This window comes from Cetorhinus maximus, chromosome 9 (assembly GCF_964194155.1).
Source record: "Cetorhinus maximus chromosome 9, sCetMax3.hap1.1, whole genome shotgun sequence".
Lineage (NCBI taxonomy): Eukaryota > Metazoa > Chordata > Chondrichthyes > Lamniformes > Cetorhinidae > Cetorhinus > Cetorhinus maximus.
In genome coordinates, this window is record NC_135887.1 from 23,319,701 (window position 1) to 23,340,837 (window position 21,137).

Here is a 21,137-nt window from a genome sequence, read left to right on the forward strand (position 1 = left end):
AATTCCTCTAACCATCACTGATAAAAAATCATCTGGTCATAATCTTACTGCTATTTTAGGGATCTTGCTGTGCGCAGGTTGGCTGTCATGTTTCTGACAACCGGGACTGCACTTCAAAAGTGCTTTATTGGCTGTGTAACATTTCAGAATGCCCTGAGGCAGTGAAAGGCGCGTTATAAATCCAGGTTCTTTATTTTTTCCCTCTGTGTAGTTGCTGAAATAAGAACATTGCTTCAGTGGCAGGGTTTTGTCTCCAAAGACATTCGACATGCTGTCAATATTTGTCATTTATGAGTTCTAGAGACATCTAGTGTCAGCAAGGCAGTTTGATGATCTTCTTGTGCATTTCCACAGTCTGTCTTCCCACTGAAGGAATGAAATGGAACAAAAAGTACCCACTTTTCAATACTGAGACCCAGCTTAAAGGCATGCAGTCCAAGACAACAGCAAAGTGAAAGATGAAACCCAGAAGTGAAATTAAGTGATAAGCTAAGAATTAAAATTTTGATTGCAGAAGGGGAGATTCTCAGGGGCTCCACAATTTAGAAGATCTGGGGAGAGAAGTTAAATTTAGCAGAAAGATGGAGGAAGCAGTCAGAATGCAAGATGATTGCTTATTTCTCCCTTTGGAAGAAATAATGAGACACAAGGGTTGTACCACAGAAAGAGGCACTAAATGCCAGCTGTGAGAAGGATCAGCTATTTCTTGCACTCCGTTCTGGAGCGTGAGAGAGCAATGAGATAAGGACCGACACCACCATCCACTTGGTAGAAAACAAGGAATTTGCTCAAGGCATTTTAATCATTTAACAGGAGTTTTGACATTTTATGACCAAAATAAATACATTCAAACCAAAGTAAATAAACTCCACAGCCCAATAGTTCAGACTGAGCAGGATTCCTAATCCAAAGGGGAAAAGATGATGATTTTCAATTACCCCATTAAACACCAAGTGCGTTCGTTACAGAAATAATAATAATACAGGCCCTGGTCAAAGCGCCTACGAGGCTCTGCTCGTCATTCAGTTTATCCGTGGGAGGTTTTGACACAGCCTCAGTACTGATGCCTCAGTGAAGAATCAATCTAATTCCATGTACCAAGATTTGTTAGTACTGGGAGCACAGGGCATAAACAAACTAATAGGTTTTAGGGAATGTTTGTGCTGTGCTTGTATTGCTGAACCAGAGAACGTGAGTTTAAATCCCATGATGGGCAGTTTGAGAATTTGAATTCAGTTTGAAAAATCTGGAAATAAATGCTGAGACAGTAAAAATGACCGTGAAGTTGCCGAGTTGTTGCAAAACCCAATCAGTTCACTGATGTACTTCAGGAGAGGTCCTTACCCAGTCTGGGCCTATATGTGACTCCAGTCCCACATCATGTGGCTGACTCAACTGTCCTCTGAAGCAGCCTAGCAAACACTGCAGTTGTGAAAAAAACTCCTAAGTCTGGCTTCCAAGGATGGGCAATAAATGCCAACCTTAGCACAATGCCCACATTCTGAGAATGAATAATAAAAGAACATTGATTTAAGCGCTATACATAGGGTTTTGTAAGACCACGCTTATGTCCTAAAGATTTGACTTGCCAACAGGAAAAGGCCTCAGGACAGGCTCTGAGATCGATTTATCATAATGTGCTGCTTTCAAACCTACCCCACAACTTGCTTCAGTCAAGATGCCCAGCAATAAGAACTGATTGCAAACGAGATATTTTTAAAATTGAGCCCACAAAAATGAACCTTGATCTGTGTTCCCAGGAAACTCCTGTGCCCTCTTCCAAGAGGCAAATGGCTCACCCTCTCTAACGGACATCTGAAGGTTTGCCACAGGTGGATTACAATCACTGAGGAAACTGTATGTTCACAGCCAAGTTTGGATATTGTGTCAGGTCAGGCAGGGGCAGCAAGCGTTCACTCCGGAAGCATGGCAAGAAAATGGCAGTCACTTCTTCACTTTCACACACAACTTCAACTGCACGTCGCAGAGAAAGACATTCATTAGGTCCTGTCCCACATCTTGGGCAATTTTACTGATCAGCTGACCTCCCTGGCCAATTAGCAATCTCTGTGGAGGCAAAATTTCAAAATGTAATAATTTGAGAGAAGATTTCACATAATCTCAAAGCACTTCACACATTGTGAACTACTTTGGAGTGCAGTGGCTCAGTATGTGCACAATAAATTAGAAAATCCTGGGCTCATCTAAATCAATGCATCAAAGATGATTAAAGGAATTGACACAGGAGACAGAAAAACTATTTCCTCTGGGGCAGTCGAGAACAAGAGGGCTTAGCCTTAAAATTAGAGCTATGCCATTCAGGAGTGATTTCAGGGAGCACTCTTTCACAAAGGGTAGTGTAAATCTCAAACTGTCTCCCCCATAAAGCTGTTGGGGCTGGGGGGGGGGCCCCAAGTGAAAATTAGAAAAACAGATCAATAGATTTTTGTTAGGCAAGGGCATTAAAGGTTTGGAGCAAAGACACGTAAGATAGAGTTAAGATCAAAATTAGATGATATTTAATTGAACAGCTGAACAGGCTAATACGCAGCACCGTAAAAATATTCAGTGCATACTTGCAAAGTACAAATCAAACTGGTTTGAGTTGAGGCCAAGTTTCCCACAGCAACAGTTTGGGCACCCGTACGTTAAAGGGATATCTAGAAAGGGAGTTCTAACACCCCTATTTCTGTCTATGACTTGGTTTTATATTAAATGGGTGACTGCTAGAAACAGAAACTAGAACAGTTGCTTTTTAAGCACAGTTGTATTTAACCCCTTCAGATCTGCTTTAGCTCTGTACTAACAGAAATAAATGTTAACACTGAATCAGCCAGTCTCTGGTATAAAGGGATTGTAGCCCAGTTTTGATCCCACATGTATACTGACCGCGTGGTTCTTTCTAGCAACCATGATGTTCTGTAGAATTCGGAGCTCCCCGCTCGGTCCTTCTTCCCACAGTTCTGTGCTCTGGGGGGGTAAAGAGATGGTCAACATGCTTGTTAAGGTTTTCTGCTTTCTCCCATGCTTATCCTGAGCACTCATCACAGCCTTGATCTCCACTCAGGCTTTCCCCATGGGCGAAGGGACTGAAGGTATGGTTGCTAAATTTGCTGATGATACAAAGATAGGTAGGAAAATAAGTTGTGAACAGGATATAAGGAGACTATAAAGGGATATAGATAGATTAAGTGAGTGGGCAAAGATCTGGCAAACAAAGTACAATGTGGAAAAATGTGAAATTGTCCATTTTGGCAGTAAGGATAAAAAGCAGGGCTCTGCATACGAACAAGGAGGAGTAGGCCGTTCAGCCCCTTGAGCCTGCTGAGCCATTTAACAAGATCATGGGTGATCTGATAGTAACCTGAAATCTGCATCCCACCTACACCCGATAACCTATTACCCTCTGCACCTCTGAGCTCTGCAATCTCTCACCACTTAGATAATATGCTTCTCTTTTATTCTTCCTGCCAAATTTTCCCACATTTTGCTCCATTTGCCAGATCTCTGCCCACTTAATTAACCTATCTATATCTTTTTGTAGCCTCATGCCCTCTTCACACCTTACCCCCCTACCTATTTTGTGTCATCAGCAAATTTGGCAACCATCTCTTCAATCCTTTCATCCAAGTCATTTATATAAATTGTGAACAGTTGAGGTTCCAGCACTGATCCCTGTGGCACACCACTTGTTGCTTCTTGCCTAAGATATACAGGGGTCTGAATGTCCTAATGCATGGATCACAAAAGGTTAGTATGCAGGAACAGCAAGTAATTAGGAAAGCTAATAGAATGTTATTGTTTACTGTGAGGGGAATCAATTACAAAAGTAGGGAGGTTACGCTACAGTTATATAGGGCACAGGTGAGACCACATCTGGAGTACTATGTACAGTACTGATCTCCTTATTTAAGGGAGGATGTCAATGTGTTGGAAGCAGTTCACAGAAGGTTTACTAGGCTAATACTTGGAATGGGCCGATTGTCTTACGAGGAAAAGTTGGACTGACTAGGCTTGTATCTGCTGGAGTATTTTTAAGGCAGAAGTAGATTCTAGTTAAGCAAGGGGGTGAAAGTTTATCGGTGGTAGGCAGGAATGTTGAGTTGAGGTTACAATCAGATCAGCCATGATCTTATTGAAGGGTAGAGCAGGCTTGAGGGGCTGAGTGGCCTATTCCTGCTCCTAATTCGTATGTTCCCCGTGGAAAAGGTTCATAGGGGCTGTGCTAGTCACCAGTTCCTCCATTGAACCCAGATCAATGGGTTCGGGGCAGCACAACCCAGATCAGGTCTGGGTAATCAACCCGGGGGTCGGGGGGTGGTGGTGGAAGGTGCAGACAGCATTAGGGAGTGAGGGGAACAGTGACCAGAAGAGGGAGGTGTGGGGTGAATGACAAAAATAAACTTTGTGATCTGGTGAATATGAGAGATTCAGGCACCCAGTGTCAGCACTAAGCACTTCCAGGCCAGGTTTAGCATCCTCTGTCCTCATGAAAACTACTTCCTAACAACAGTGCCCCTATCATCTCATCTCCCTCACCAACAATCTTGGCGAGTGTTTCAATTAATGTGAAGAAAGGGTCCACTTTCATGCTGGGATCCTAAAAGGAGGGAGGGGTAGATCTGCATTTGCAGGGCACCATGTGTCTTTTAGAAACATCCGTACGAGGTTCACATGCAGTGAGCTATTCTGAAATGCAGTAATGGCATATACGTAGGCAAACATAACAGCTAATTTTCACACAGCAAGATCTCACAAACAGCAATGAAATAAACAACCAACTAATCTGTTTCTGGTGGGGATGCTGTGAGGAATGTTGGCCTAAACACTGAACTCCCCTTCAAATAGAGCAATGGGATATTTATCCTCCACCTGAACAGGCTGACAGGGCCTTGGCTGAATCGCTCAGTCCAGGATTAAGAGTGCTCAAACTTATTTCACCAGCATCTTTCCAGAGATGATCAAGTTCAAACCAGGAGGTGCCAGTAAAGGGTCAGTATTTTACCCAGTACAGTCCAACAATCCACTATTACCTGAACGATGTTGTACGGCACTTCCTGAGGCAGGTACTCCAACAATCGCTCCCGGATCAGGTTACAGCAGATCTCCTGAGGTGACTGGTCAGTGACGACTGCACTGTGATAATCCCAGGATCCGGGCTGAGCCTTTGACATCAAGTACCGCTGAACACACAGGAAAAGGGTCACAGGGTAATTCAGACTGCTTTTAGGAACTAGAGGTCCTTTTCAAAAAGGCTTTCCCCATAAAAATACAATTACTTCTTGAACCCATTTACAATTTGTTTAATTGATCTCCCCTGGTTACTCATTCCAAGCTCTATCACCCCTTTGAGTGAAAAGTTAATTTAATTTTTAAATAATTGCCCCACTAAATCAATTGTCTCAAACAACCTGCTATATTCTGGAGATTTATAACGGGAGGTTCTGGAACACCAATCTCCATGGCAAAGACAAAAAGCTTATAACTGAACTGTGGTCTTCCTCAACCATTTGACTTTAAATTCAGGTGTGCAGACAGGACCAGTCAGCCAATACACTCACCCTGCAGGAGGGACCCTGTCAACCAATACACTCACCCTGCAGGAGGGACCCTGTCAGCCAATACACTCACCCTGCAGGAGGGACCCTGTCAGCCAATACACTCACCCTGCAGGAGGGACCCTGTCAGCCAGTACACTCACCCCGCAGGAGGGACCCTGTCAGCCAATACACTCACCCTGCAGGAGGGACCCTGTCAGCCAATACATTCACCCTGCAGGAGGGACCCTGTCAGCCAATACATTCACCCTGCAGGAGGGACCCTGTCAGCCAATACATTCACCCTGCAGAAAGACCCATTGAGCTGGCACACTTGCCCTCCTAGAGGGGCACATTTAGCTAGCACACTCACCCTGCATTCAAACAAGTCATGACTGACCTATTTAACTCCACCTGCTCGCCTTGGTCCCCTAACCCTAAATACCTTTTCCTAACTAAAAGCTATTAGTCAGTTTTGGAATTGTCCAGCCTCAGCAGCTTTTTATTTCTTGGGGGCTTTTGTAACCTCTACACTTGAATAGTCCAATGCTCCCCCTGGCCAGCTTCCATTTTTCACCCAACATAAACCTGTGCTCATCCAAAACTCTGCTGCCCATATCTTAACTCGCACCAAGTCACATTCACCCATCACTTCTTTGTGTACTGACTGGCTCCCAGTCCAACAACGCCTCAATTTTAAAGTCCGCACCCTTGTTTTCAAAACCCTCCGTGACCTCACCCATCCTTATCTCTATAATCTCTCCCACCCCCATAGCCTTTCAAGATCTCTGTACTCTTCCAATTCTGGCCTCTTGTGTATCCCTGATTTTCATCGCTCCCTCCACTGGTAACCATGCTTTCAGCTGCCTGGGGCCCAAGCTCTCGAATTCCCTCCATAAACCTCTCCACCTCTTTATCTGCCTTTAAGATGTTCTTTAAAACCAACCTCTCTGACCAAGCTTTTGGTGCCCTGTCTTGACATGTCCTTCTATAGCCATTGTCAAAATGTTTTTTTTTTACTGATAACATTTGTTGAGCACCTTGGGACAATTTATGACATGAAAATATAAATGCAAATTGTTGTTGTTGTTGTTGAAGGTTTCCTGGCATTAGTCCCCCCAAACCCCGAATGACTTTTCTAAAGTTAAGGTTTTATGGTTTCGGACACCCCATCAGAGGTAATAGGAAATAGTTTCTCTCTATTTAACCTACGAATTCCTTTAATCACCTTAAACACCTCAATTAAATTATCCATTAACTCATTATATTCAAGGGTCTATAAGCTTGGTCTGCGCAATCAGTCCTCCTGATTTAAAGCTTTAAGTGCAGATATCATACTGGTGAATCTGTGCTGCGCCCCCTCCAAGGCCAATATATCTTTCCTGAGGTATAGTGCCCAGGACTGAATGCAGTTACTCCAAATGGCATCTAATCAGAGCTTTATATAACTTGAACATAACTTGCACCCCTTTGTATTCCAGAACCCACTCACCACCCTGCCCCGAGATCTAAAGGCTAATATTTGATTAACTTTTACTTTTTTTTTTGCACCCACCACTTCGCTGACCAATTGAAAGTGGCTTTGCTCACTCACCTGCAGAGTCTCCACTTCCTCCCCATTGACAGCTGAAAGCATAAACACTTCCTTGAAGTGAGGCCACCCCTGCTGATGCTTCAAGTCCCCCGAGTCCCCATACTGGCCAGCTGATCCCTGATGCCACTCGGTCTCGGTATCTTCTGGTTGCTGTCTGCTGCCAGAAACATGGTCAGTGGGTACCTCTGCATGAGGTAACTCGGAGTCTCCCTGCGAATGGGCAGAGGGGGTTTTCTTATGCATAACAAATGTCCTATCGCAGGCTCCAGTTTCAATTGGTAGTTCACCACCCCAACATTTTTTGCTCCCAGTTCTGCCTTTCTCAGACACATTTTTGGACAAAGTATTCTGCTGTAGCAGAGAGTTGAACCTCGACTTTGTTTTCAGTTTCTTATTGTTCACTACTCCCTCAGTAAGCCTGGCTGTCAATTCTAGAAGGAGGCCTTTGTTCTTTAACAAGTCCACCTAGAAACAAACAAAAGGAAGTGAGTAGCTCAATGTGTTGGGTTTTTAAAAAAAAATGTTCTATCATACTTCTATAGTTAGTTCCCTTACTTAATGAACTCTCTGCATTTGTCTTGTGAAATGTCCCAAAGCATCACACAGTATGTTTCCTTCTCTTACAGAAAGCTCACATTTCTATTGCGCCATTCATGTTTTCGTGATGTCCCAAAGCTCTTTACAGCTAATGAAATACTTGCAGAAGTGTAGTCACTGTTGTAATGTAGGCAACACTGCAGACAATTTGCGCACAGCAAGCTCCCCAAAAATCATTTATCCCAACGAGATAAATGATCAGCTAGGTTTTTGAAAAAAGACAGACTAATTTGAGGATAAAAGCTGGCCAGGACACAGTGGAGAACACCCCCAGGCTTCTTAGAATTATTGACATGGGACCTGAGAGAGCAAACAGGGCCTCACTTTAACAGCTCACCTGAAACATGGCGCCTCCGACAGTGCAGCACTCTGGGACCATCAGCCTGGATTAAGTCAAGTTACTAGAGGGGGGCTTGAACCCCAGAACTACCTTTTAACTGACAGTCTAGAGAAATAGCCTGCTTATTTTAACAAAAGGCTCCTTCTTGTTTATATAAACTAATTCCATTTAATTCTCTTAGGAAGGAGGTCCAAATTCACACAATGCTGGTGAGTCGAGAAAAGAGGTCAAGTCATTGCTACCTACCTTATTCAGGACCAGAACCGCTGGGAGATGGGGATATTTTGAAAGACATTTCAATAATTCAGTGTGGAGCTTGTTGCGTGTCCAGTGGTCAGAGATGTCAACTAAAACGAGCACTGGAAGGCAAAACACAACAACATGAAGTATTCTATCCATGCTCAGCAGGTGCAGCCACAGTTAATTGTCTGGACTGGGATAAATCTCTCTTGCACTCACCCAGGTCTGCTTCTTTCACTGAGTGCCAGGGGTCATCCAACAGCGATTTCTCCAGGTTGTGCCTGGCAGGAATGGAATGGTTAACTCATTGAACAGACTTGAGAAACAGTAAAACGTGAAATAAAAGTATAAAAATGTGTAGAACCTTTTTGCTTTGACAGCAGGAACGAGACCGGGTGTGTCCAGAAGAATCTGCAAAGTGAGAGAGAGAGAACAATCAGTAACAGCATGAGAATGAATGCCAGTCTGCATCTATAGAGCATGCTAAAGGGATTCCAAGCATCTCACAAGAGATATTAAACACCAAGCAGGAGTTAGGAGAATAGGAGGCAACTAAATGTCAAGAGGTAGATTTGAGTGTCTTGTGAAGGAGGGGACGAGAGGAATAAAGACGAGAGGTGGGGAGTTAAGAAGAGAGTTTCTGATTGCAGCCATGGCAGACGCAAAGGATCTAGCAGCAAGGGCTTGAGAGGAAAGAGAAGTTGGAGATAAGGAGGTAATCTGCAAGGACATAGCTGTTAAGGTTCTTGAGGAGAAGGTTGATGATGGTCATTTTAGTAGGGTTATCCGAGGAGAGGGGACACTTTTACAATGACAGCTAGTGTGGGACCCAGGCATGGAGCTGGGTGGTCAGCAGTTTTAGAAAGTGGAGGTTTGTCTTGATGGGTAAGAGGGAAGAAGCTGAATGATGGTCTCAGTCTTAAGTGCCAAAGTCCATGAGCTGCTAGCATGTGCATTCCATAGTTAAGAGGGTTTAAGGAGGTGGTCGGTAATGACTTGGTGCTAGACCACCAGCCATTTCACTCTGTGAAACCAGTCAATAAGAGCTGGACAGAAAAGTAGACTGAATACTCAATCTAACTTATCCTTTTCTGTCATAGTTAAAAATGCCGCTGACACTGTCTTTCAAGGTTTGCACTGCAACGAAGAGCCGCACAAGAACCAACAGATTCAGCAGGGGAACAAAAACAAACAGTCTGGGCCACTCAAGTCCTCGTATTAAACACAAATCTGCACAGTTCACTCATAACCTCCCCCCCGCCCTCCAAAACTGAATTGAGTCACATGGAGCCAAGACCCTTTGAAAAGAAACCAAAACACTTCAGGAAAAGGTGGGCACATACTATTTGTGTTGCTCCATCAGTGATGACTCCTTGAGCTCGACAGCGTGTTGTATGGACTTTACTTGAAACAGGAAAGACCTGCAACATAATGAGCAGAAAAGATCATCAGAACTCACTTGAGGCACAATTTTGAATAATCACTATTTTAACCAACCAGTAAAGGCACAGTTAATATCCATTTAAACATTACCCACAGCTGTTTAACCGTTGAATCATCTCAGCTTTCCTACCCTTTATAAACACATTTAGAGGTGTCTTATTGTATTATACTTTTCAGGGAAATGTGTACATTCTAACGCCTCCTGTCACCAGTTCTCTGTAATGCTGAGTTGAGGCTGGGAGCCTTTCTCACTAGCAAAATACAATAGAGTAAATTGATCAGGCAGCCTGTCCTCAACAAGAATACTGGCACTCAGCCAAAAATTGAAGCGAGACACAGCTGGACCAAAAAGAGGAAGGAAGCTCCCATACTGTCATCTCGAGGTAGCTGAGTCACACAGACTTAGAAGGCCTGAGGTTCTTATAACTGCGCAGGCGTGCACTGAGTTAGCTAATCTCAGCTGGGACAGAAGTTCATGAAAATACCTCTGGGCCAGGGTGATCACTTTTCAGTAAGACACAGGTGAACGAGTGAGGTTAGATTGGGCTCAGCTGTAAAGCTCAGCACAGGTTACCAACAATCACTGCCTGAGACTCAACATGAAAAATGGTACTTCAGGGATCCCACTGAGCTGCTGCATTTCCTACAAAATTGATTAGACTTCTTTAGACAAAAAAGATGCCCTGCATTGGTTATAAAAGACCTTGGATGCTCCAAAGTCATGAAAGGTGCATACATATATAAATGTACGTGTTTCAATGGCCTGTGTCAGACATTGAGGGGTTGGGTTGGACTGGTATAAAGAGAAGAACGATAACAGCCTTGGCAAAGGCTCTCAATGTCTGTAACAAAGCAATGCTCTAGAACTCAACATTAAGTTCAACAATTTCAGCCATAAACGCTGCTCCCATTTTTATTGGGCAGTAGCTGCTGATAATGATTCTGCCATTGCCATTTACAGCTCCTTGGCTTCTGCTTCTTTACCATCTCATTCTGCTTTGCAGTATCATTCCTTTCGTCACTGAAATCTCTCTTGCCCTCCACTCTATCTCAGATCTTTCCCCTTTCAGGTTTTCCTCTTCCATTTTCCTGCCAATTTACTTGCTTTACTTACCTGTTTCATCGCTAACATTTTTCAGTTCTGATGAAAGGTCATGGTGCTGAAATGTTTCTGTTTCTCTCTCCACAGATACTGCCTGATCTGCTGAGTATTTACAGCATTTTCTGGTTTTTTTTGTTTCAGATTTCCAGCATCCACCATATTTTGCCTTTGCTGCAATGAGGTGTGGGTGATGTAACACAGCTCCCTGATCTGTCAACACTACAATATTGCTGACTAGAATATTTTTTTGAATAAAACCTCAAGTACACCAACAGCAGGAAAATATCCTAGACAAAATTAGAAGCGTCCAATCTCTCTTTAAAACTGTAAACTGGGTTTACCTTTCTGCCCAGAAGCTGGTTGGACAGGGTGGATTTACCAGCATTCGGAGCCCCAATGATGGCGACTCTCAGCACTCGTGAGTTTTCAGGCTGATCTGGCTGATGGAGGAGGAGGTTGTCCTGCTCAGCTGGGACACAGGAATACAACTTCAATCATTAAGGAAACTGAATCATGTGAGCAAAGAGCTGAACCAAGGCAGAGCCAAGAATACACAGTGAATGTCTGATGAGAAGTGGTTTAGATCCACCTGGAACATCTACATTCAGTTCTGGGCAGTGCACCTCAGAAATATCACACTGGACTCAGATAGGGTAAAGCACATAGTAACCACAATTATACCAGGGGTTAGAGGGTTAAATTATGAGGATAAGTTCATAGACTAGACTTGTATTCCCTTGAGTTGAGAAAGTTAAAAGGTGATGTAATTGAGGTGTTTAAAATAAGAACAGACTGTGAATGTTGGGTGCAAATTGGAACTTTCAAGAACGAGATCAATAGATTTTTGTTGGGCAAGTGTATCACAGGATATGGAGAAAAGATAGGGAAATGGAGTTGAGGTAAATGTCAGCCATTTTATAACTAAATGTGGAACAGGCTCATGGGGCTGAATGGCTCCCTCCTAGTCCTAGGTGCAATCGCACAGCACCAACATCATGTGACACTATTTAAAAAACAACCTATAATTGATAAGAACGTGAAAGATTCTTCAGTGCCTCAAAATATTTCAACCACCAATTACATTAAATTTCTCCCTCCCCCATGAGTTTTTGTGCTTGACATGATGAGGGGCAGCAGCATCAGGAAAAATGACCGAGTTTCCACTTCAGAAACCCAGTAGAGGCACAACTGCTCCAAAAGCAGGTTCAGCATGTTGGAGTCAAAGTAAAAAAGCTCCCTCTACAATATCCCATCAAAGTCTCAGACCCAGTCACATATGAAAACCTCTCATGCTGCAGTGTGAACTTTCTGCTTAGCACAGCAGCCAGGTAAAGGTCTTTTCTAAGCAAGATGCCAATTTGTACATAACTATGAGCAGTGTTGTGCAAACTAGTTTCACGCATGCTCTCATGTCCTGATCAGTGTGCAAGATTGGGAAAAAGCCCTGCTATGCATCAGGCTGATCTCAATCTGAAACTGATTACTCTGCCTCTCAGGTTCTTTAAAATATTAATTTACACTGATTCCTATCGCACAGACCATGGGAGTTTGCAGCAGTCAAAAAATTGGAAATCATGGTACACCCAAAGTCAAAAAATTGCTCGGAGAAAAAATTTTAAGATTCGATGATTATGGAAAAATAGTTGAAGGTTAGCCAACTTTAAAAGGAATCCCAATGTAAGAGAACAAAGTAAGAGAACCCACCTTTAGTCACAGCAACAGCAGGAGGGTATTGTCCACTAACGTCCTCAGTTTCTTGCTTTGTAACACCCAAAATCTTCCCCAGAGCCGAATTGTGCCCGTAGTAACTGGCCAATGAGCGGGTGACTCTGTGAATCCCGTCATTTTGCAGAAAGGCAAATGCTAATAACCACAAACACAGGTCATGCAATGTTACAAAGAATTACACCAACAGTGAACCTTCTCAAATCTTTTGCCAGCCCTGCCCCCGCTCACTTGATTAAAACCTATTACATTTCTAACTTTTCTCAGTTCTGAAGAAAGTTAATTGGCCTGAACATTAACTGTTTGTCTCCCCATGGATGCTGCTTGACCAGCTGAATATTTCCAGCATTTTCGGTTCCTATTTCAAATTATCATACTGGAGTGATTGCAAAAGGCTGTCATCATTGGGAGCTGTCATCATTTTTTCAAAACAAAGGTGAAATATTTAACTTTTCATCCAATTAAAATCAATCATCCTTTAGGGAAGGAAATCTGCCTGGTCTGGCCGACATGTGACTCCAGACCCACAGCAAGGTGGTTGATTCCGAAATGCCCTCTTAAATGGCTCAGCAAGACACTCAGTTGTGTCAAACCGCTACGAAGTCTCAAAAAAGGAATGAAACCGGACAGACCACCCGGCATCGACCTAGACACCAGGAACGACAACAACAAACTCTGCCCTGTCGACCCTGCAAAATCCTCCTTACCAACATCTGGGGGCTAGTGCCAAAATTGGGAGAGCTGTCTCACAGACCAGTCAAGCAACAGCCCGACACAGTCATCCTCACGGAATCATACCTTACAGATAATGTCCCAGACGCCACCATCACCACCCCTGGGTATGTCCTGTCCCACCGGCAGGACAGACCCAGCAGAGGTGGCGGCACAGTGGTATATAGTCGGGAGGGAGTTGCTCTGGGAGTCCTCAACATCAACTCCAGACCCCATGAAGTCTCATGGCATCAGGTCAAACATGGGCAAGGAAACCTCCTGCTGATTACCACATACTGCCTCCCTCAGCTGATGAATCAGTGCTCCTCCATGTTGAACACCACTTGGAGGGAGCACTGAGGGTGGCAAGGGTGCGAAATGCACTCTGGGCGGGGGCTTCAATGTCCATCACCAAGAGTAGCTTGGTAACACCACTGGCCGAGCTGGGCAAATCCTAAATGACATAGCTGCTAGACTGGGTCTGCAGCAGGTGGTGAGAGAACAAACAGGAGGGAAAAACATACTTCACCTCATCCACACCAACCTGCCTGCCGCAGATGCATCTGTCCATGACAGTATCAGTAGGAGTGACCACCGCACAATCGTTATGGAGGCGAAGTCCACCTTCACGTTGAGGATACCCTCCACTGTGTCGAGTGGCACTACCACTGTGCTAAGTGGGACAGATTTCGAACAGATCTAGCAACTCAAGACTGGGCATCCATGAGGTACTGTGGGCCATCAGCAGCAGCAGAATTGTACTTGAACAGAACCTGTAACCTCATGGCTCCGCATATCCCCCACTCTACCATTACCATCAAGCCAGGGGATCAACCCTCGTTCAATGAAGAGTGCAGGAGGGCATGCCAGGAGCAGCACCAGGCATACCTAAAAATGAGGTGTCAACCTGGTGAAGCTACAGCACAGGCCTACTTGTGTGCCAAACAGCATAAGCAGTAAGTGATGGACAGAGCTAAGCAATCCCACAACCAAAGGATCAGATCTAAGCTCTGCAGTCCTGCCACACCTAGTCGTGAATGGTGGTGGATAATTAAACAACTCACTAGAGGAGGGGGCTCCATAAATATCCCCATCCTCAATGATGGGGGAATCCTGCACATCAGTGCAAAAGATAAGGCTGAAGCATTTGCAACAATCTTCAGCCAGAAGTGCTGAGTGGATGATCCATCTCAGCCTCCTCCGGAGGTCCCCAGCATCACAGATGCCAGTCTTCTGCCAATTCGATTCACTTCACATGATATCTAGAAATTGACGGCACTGGATGATACAAAGGCTACGGGGCCTGACAATATTCTGACAACAGTACTAAAGACTTGTGTTCCAGAACTTGCTGCGCCCCTAGCCAAGCTGTTCCAGTACAGCTACAACACTGGCATCTACCCGGCTATGTGGAAAATTGCCCAGGTTTGTCCTGTGCACAAATAGCAGGATAAATACAACTTGGCCAATTACCACCCCATCCATCTACTCTTGATCATCAGTAAAGTCATGGAAGAGGTCATCAACAGTGCCATCAAGCAGCACTTGCTTAGCAATAACCTGCTCACTGATGCCGTTTGGGTTCCGCCAGGGTCACTCAGCTCCTGACCTCATTACAGCCTTGCTGCAAACAAGGACAAAAGAGCTGAACTCCTGAGGTGAGGTGAGGTTAACTGCCCTTGACATCAAGGCAGCATTTGACTGAGTGTTGGCAATAAGGAGCCCTAGCAAAACTAGAGTCCACGGGAATCAGGGAGAAAACTCTCCACTGGTTGGAGTCATGCCTAACACAAAGGAAGATGGTTGTGGTGGTTGGACATCAGTCATCTCACCTCCAGGACATCGCTGCAGTAGGTAAGTGTCCTCGACCCAACCATCTTCAGCTGCTTCATCAATGACCTTTCTTCCATCATAAGGTCAGAATTGGGGATGTTCGCTGATGATTGCACAATATTCAGCACCATTCACGACTCCTCAGATACTGAAGCAGTCAATGTCTAAATGCAGCAAGACCTGGACAATATCCAGACTTGGGCTGACAAGTGGCAAGTAACATTCGCGCCACACAATTGCCAGGCCATGACCATCATCAACAAGAGAGAATCCAACCATCGCCCCATGATGTTCAATGGCATTACCATCCCTGAATTCCTCACTATCAACATCCTGGGGGTTGCCATTGACCAGAAACTGAACTGGACCACACAGATAAATAATGTGGCTACAAGAGCAGATCAGAGTCTATGAATCCTGTGGCGAGTAACTCACCTCCTGTCTCCCCAAAGCCTGTCCACCATCTACAAGGTACAAGTCAGGAGTGTGATGGAATACTCCCCACTTGCTTGGATGAGTGCAGCTCTCAACGTTCAAGAAGCTCAACACCATCCAGGACAAGGCAGCCCACTTGATTGGCACCCCATCCACTCCCTCCATCGCCGATGCACAGTAGCAGCAGTGTGTACCATCTATAAGATGCACTGCAGGAATTCACCAAGGCTCCTGAGACAGCACCTTCCAAACCCATGACCACTACCATCTAGAAGGACAAGGGCAGCAGATAGATGGGAACACCACCACCTGGAAGTTCCCCTCCAAGTCACTCACCATCCTGACTTGGAAATATATCGCCGTTCCTTCACTGTCACTGGGTCAAAATCCTGGAACTCCCTTCCTAAGAGCACTGTGGGTGTATCTACAGCACAAGAACTGCAGCGGTTCAAGAAAGCAGCTCACCACCACCTTCTCATGGGCAGCTAGGGATGGGCAATAAATGCTGACCCAGCCAGCGAAGGCCACATTCCATGAATGAATAATATATTTTAAAAATTGGCAGGCTCTGCAGCTTTCTCTGTTAAACATGTTTGCACTGAATTTCATTGTATGGTATAGATTAAGTTGGTTTTGGATCATTGTACAAATTCTCCACATGCAGGGAAGGAGATCAATTTGCGCATTCGGTGCCCTGTTGGTCCTCTCTGGATATTACGAAAGCTCCAAAGCAATTATTGTTTTATTTGAATGTGTAGCTTCTGCCATAATTCATACCTTCGAGGCCTTTCCATTTTCAAAATGAAATGAAAAATTAAGCTTCAGAAATCACCCGATAAAGCATTTCAAAACTGGTGACAACTTTTAAGTCAGATGAAAATAATGGAGTTTAGCTCAATTGGTTCTATTTCGGCAACCTCACAACCCCAAACAATGCCAGGCCTCGCCTGCACATCTTATTTTAAGTGACAGTTGTCTTTTTTTTTAAATATGCATCTAAATACTCCCAAAATCTCCATCTTGCTCGTGGTCAGCTTTGGGAAAATGTCTGGAGGGAATTTATGATTTAAGGATGCAGATCTGCCAGTTTTATATTTAAAAATCTGATTCTTAAAAATAAACACATCTCCACCTGCTGAAATGGGTGTGCAATTTGGGTCACTGTTGGGTGGTTATGTCTCTCCTAAAATTTCCACAATTTCTGACGGAGGCAGATTGCAAATTTACATAAACGAAAGGGTGTGTTTATTTTTAAGAGAGTGACCTATAGCAAAAAAAAAAAGGCTCGAATTTACATCTGAAAATTCCATGCATACAATGAATTATTCCAATATGCAAGCATATTATAGTTTACAGTTGTGGCAAGATCTCACAAATAGCAACAGATCAGCCAGCTAATGGCAGGGGGTGGTAGTTGTGCTGTGGTTGTTGCTGAGGGAGAAACACTGGCCATTTAAAAGTGTCATGAAATCTTCAACACCTGAGCCGTAGGTGGATGAGGTCTCCATAGTCCTGCTTTGAAGTGACAACTTGGCCCAGTCACCTTCTCGAAGACAATTAGGGGTTGTCAATAAATGATGGCCTTGTCGGTGATGTTCACATCCCAAGAACAAATATATTAAAAAACTGTGTCTAATTGAGAATTGAGGTGTGACCATCTGCACTTTTGATTAGGATGCACACTCTGGGAGTGGACAGTAATGCAGCCTTATTAATCTGTGATGCTACTTTTAATAATTTGTGTATCGCTACTTATATGAATTAATGCACAGGCTTGGCTCTGGACACTAGGCCCGAGCTGCTCCTTCTCTCAACCTAGGCCACCACGGAGAGTGGGGCCATAAAGAGCGAGGCGTGAATGGGGAGGCAGCTGGGAATCTGAAAACAGCAGAGGAGGGGAGGCAGTCGGGAGTGTGAAAACAGCACAAGTGGAGAGGCAGTTGTCAGTGGAGAGCCAGAGCAGGTGAGGACTCGGAGGCAGTGACCTTCACCTAGCAGAGCAGGCAAAAAAGGCAGCCCAGAGACAGCAATCACCACCCAGAAGAGTGGGTGAACACCCGGAGGCAAGAATCACCACCTAGTGCTTACTGCCATGACAGGAACCGATGGCTGTTGGACGGTCCATCGCCTAATTCGCTTTGTCATCAGCATCAACGTAGCCCCAAGCAGTGACGGCAATAGAAACAATGCCGCAGGAAAATCAACACCGAGGACCCCGATAAGACAGTCCTATTCAGCCAGTACCTCACTGCCAACCTGTCAATTCCCAGTGACCCAGAAATGCAGTGTCCACCGTGCCTGGTCTGCCCCCATGGCCTCCATCATCAGCACCTGCGAAGAGATGCTTGGTCACTCAACCAGGAAACACCAAGGCTGGTTCGATGAGAACGATCAGGAGATCCAGGAGCTGATAAGCTGCAAGCGCAAGGCATTTCTGAACCTGAAACAGCAACCCAACTCGAGAGCAAGAAAGCAGCTCTACAGGTGGCTGAAGTCCAGCAAAAAAAAGTGACCTAAAGAACAGACAGTGGGTGGAGAAAGCGCAGGGGATCCAACAGTAAGCCGACAACCATGATGTGCTAGGTTTCTTTAGCACAGTCAAGTCCACCTATGGCCCAAGCACCCAAGGCTCCACTGCACTGCTGGCCAAGTACAGAGAGGTGCTCATCAAGGACACAGAGGCAGTCAGCATCCACTGGAAGGAACACTTCGAAGATCTTAACAGAGATTCTGTCTGCAAAGTGAGCACCCTCAACACCATCCTGTAGCATGCTACCCGCCACCATCTCAGCACAACCCCAACCCAGCACAAGGTAGAAAGGCCATTCGACAGCTAAAGAGCAACAAGGCACCAGGAGTAGATGGAATCCCCACAAAAGCACAGCGGAGAAGCACTACTGGCGTGAATACATGGCCTCATCTCCCTTATCTGGAAGGAAGGGAGCATACCAGGAGATCACAGAGATGCCATTATCGTGACCATCTTCAAGAAAGGTGACAAGTCCGACTGTGGTAACTATAGAAGAATCTCCCTGCTGTTGGCCACAGGGAAGGTCATGGTAAGAATCCTCAATCACCTTCTCCCTGTGGCTGAAGAACTCCTTCCAGAGTCGTAATGCGGGTTCCACCCACTAAGGGGAGCAATGAACATGATCTTTGCCACATGGCAGCTGCAAGAGAAATGCAGGGAACAGCACCAACCCTCGTACATGACCTTCTTTGGCCTCACAAAAGTCTTCGACACTCAACCTTGAAGGATTATGGAGCATCCTCCTCCATTACGGCTGCCCCTAAAAGTTGGTCACCATCCTCCACCTGCTCCATGGTGACATGCTAGCCGTGACCCTGACCAACGGATCTACCACAGACCCAATCCATGTTTGGACCAGGGTCAAGCAAAGCTGTGTCATCGCACCGATGCTCTTCTCGATCTTCCTTGCCACAATGCTCCACCTCACCCTCAGCAAGCTCCCCTCTGGAGTGGAAATAAACTACAGAACAAACGGGAACCTGTTCAACCTCTGCCGGCTGCAGACCAGGTTCTCCCATCTTCTATCATTGAACTCCAGTACGCAGACAATGCTTGCATATGCGCACAATTGGAGGTCGAGCACCAAACCATCATCAACACCTTCACTGAGGCATACAAGAGCATGGGCCTTACACTAAACATCCATAAGATAAAAGTCCTCTACCAACCTGCTCCCTCCACACTGCACTGCCCCACCCCCCACACCCGGTTACCAAATCCACGATGCCTTTGACGATGTGGAACACTTTTCATACCTTGGAAGCCTACTGTCAAATGAGGGCAGACATCGACGACGGGGTTCAACACCGCCTTCAGTGTGCCAGCACAGCCTTCGGCTGCCTGAGGAAAAGAGTGTTTGAAGCCCAGGACCTCAAGCCCAGCACCAGGTTCATGGTCTACAGAGCAGAAGTGATACCCACCCTCCTACATGGCTCAGAGACATGGACTATGTACTCAAAACTCTGGAGAAGTACCACCAGCACTGCCTCCACAAGATCCCACAAATCCATGGGCAGGATAGGTGCACCAACGTCAGTGTTCTCGTTCAGGCCAACAGCCCCAGCACTGAAGCATTGACTACACTTGATCAGGTCCGCTGGGCAGGCCACATCGTCTGCAGCCTGATACAAGTCTCGAAACAAGCGCTCTACTCGGAACTTTGACACAGTAAGCAAGCCCCAGGAGGGCAGAGGAAACGCTTCAAGGACACCCTCAAAGCCTCATTGAAAAAGTGCAACTTCCACACCGACATTTGGGAATCCCTGGCCCAAGACCGCCTGAAGTGCAGGGAAAGCATCCAGGAAGGAGCTGAACACTGCAAGTCTCATCACCATGGACTAGCTGAAGCCAAGTGTCGACTGCAAAAGGAACGCGTGGCAACCCGGGTACCCAACACACCCATTCCCCCTATCACCATCTGCCCCACCTGTGACAGAGACTGTAGGTCACACATTGGACTCTTCAGTCGCCTGAGAACTCATTTTTATTGTAGTAGCAAGTCGTCCTTGACCCTGAGAGACTGCCTAAGTGATTAGGAAACTAAAAATAATTAATTGATGCTACACAAGATCTCATCAATCAATTTATATGTATGCATGAACTTCTAACCTTGTGTATTTGCTGGTAAAATGCTAAGTTGAAAAGTAGAGCTTATTCTTTAATCATTGCTAAAGCTCAGAAATTCCCTCAATGAAACTATTTCCTGTCCTTTAAACCTCTGGCCAAACTTTTGGTCACCTGTCCTAATATTCTTTGGTAAATGCGAAGTAAAGAAAAAATAAAAACAGAAAATGCTAGAAAAATTCAGCAAGTCTGACCGCATCTGTGGAAAGGGAAGCAGAGTTAACGTTACGAGTCCTTATGAAGCTTCTTCAGAGAATGTTAAACCTAACATTCTTTGGTTTGGTTTTAATTTATTGGTCCAATTATACTCCTGTGATATTTTCCCAGGTTAAGGGTGTTATATAAATGCAAATTGTTGTTGGTTACTGAATGGGGGGTAGTTGTTTGTTTAAATATAAAGACGTGTGAGCTATTTACCTGTTGTGCCTGTTCTACAAAAACTAGTGGTTAAAACTAAATTTTCTCCTGAACAATGTTTGTGTGTGACTACCATGGATGGGCTCAAGCCGCGGACTCGGCCTTGAATCCACGCCTACTTGCTTCCAACCCGCCTACCTCCCTGCTTCCAACCTACCCTACCCCACCCCACCACCACCACCTGCTTCCACCCAAGCCTCGGGCAGGCGGCCTGTGGGTCCTGGCTGACAGACTGCGCCTCTATCCCCTCCCGGGGCTTTATTAACCCGAGCAGCCCTTTGCCAGGGAGGCGACTGCCGTTACTGACCTCCTTGGCCGCCAGTCCGGAGGCTGCGGCCCGTGTTCCCCAGAGCCCTGCAGAGCCAGGCCCTGCCTAAGACCGCGGCCATTGATTCCCGTCTCCAAGTTCCCGAATCTCTCCTCCCTCAGACACCCAGTCCAAACGCCGCCATGACAGTCGCGCCGTGCATTGTGGGAGCGTGCCGCGGCATGCTGGGATAGGTTCCCAG

General features: G+C 45.4%; 1 protein-coding gene across 1 annotated transcript; it reads right to left on the reverse strand.

Annotated features, from left to right (window-relative positions):
* Positions 1-765: 765 nt before the first annotated feature.
* eral1 (Era-like 12S mitochondrial rRNA chaperone 1) lies at positions 766-21,104 on the reverse strand. Its single transcript, XM_078548282.1, has 11 exons — positions 20,936-21,104; positions 12,558-12,716; positions 11,195-11,322; positions 9,652-9,729; positions 8,673-8,719; positions 8,528-8,589; positions 8,315-8,427; positions 7,132-7,596; positions 5,034-5,183; positions 2,890-2,970; positions 766-2,067 (listed from the first exon to the last, which is right to left on the reverse strand). Exons 1-11 carry the CDS (start codon positions 21,015-21,017, stop codon positions 1,945-1,947), a joined length of 1,488 nt encoding a protein of 495 aa, XP_078404408.1. The 5' UTR covers positions 21,018-21,104; the 3' UTR covers positions 766-1,944.
* Between the last annotated feature and the right edge of the window lie 33 nt (positions 21,105-21,137).

What these genes read in the sequence shown, in the direction of transcription:
- eral1 (XM_078548282.1), bottom strand. Translation starts at nt 21,017, where the DNA reads ATGGCCGCGGTCTTAGGCAGGGCCTGGCTCTGCAGGGCTCTGGGGAAC. An exon ending in ACCAGCTTCTGGGCAGAAAG is followed by an intron (nt 9,730 to 11,194) that starts GTAAACCCAGTT and finishes ATTATGTTGCAG; the next exon opens with GTCTTTCCTGTTTCAAGTAA. An exon ending in CTGATGGAGCAACACAAATA is followed by an intron (nt 8,720 to 9,651) that starts GTATGTGCCCAC and finishes CTCACTTTGCAG; the next exon opens with ATTCTTCTGGACACACCCGG.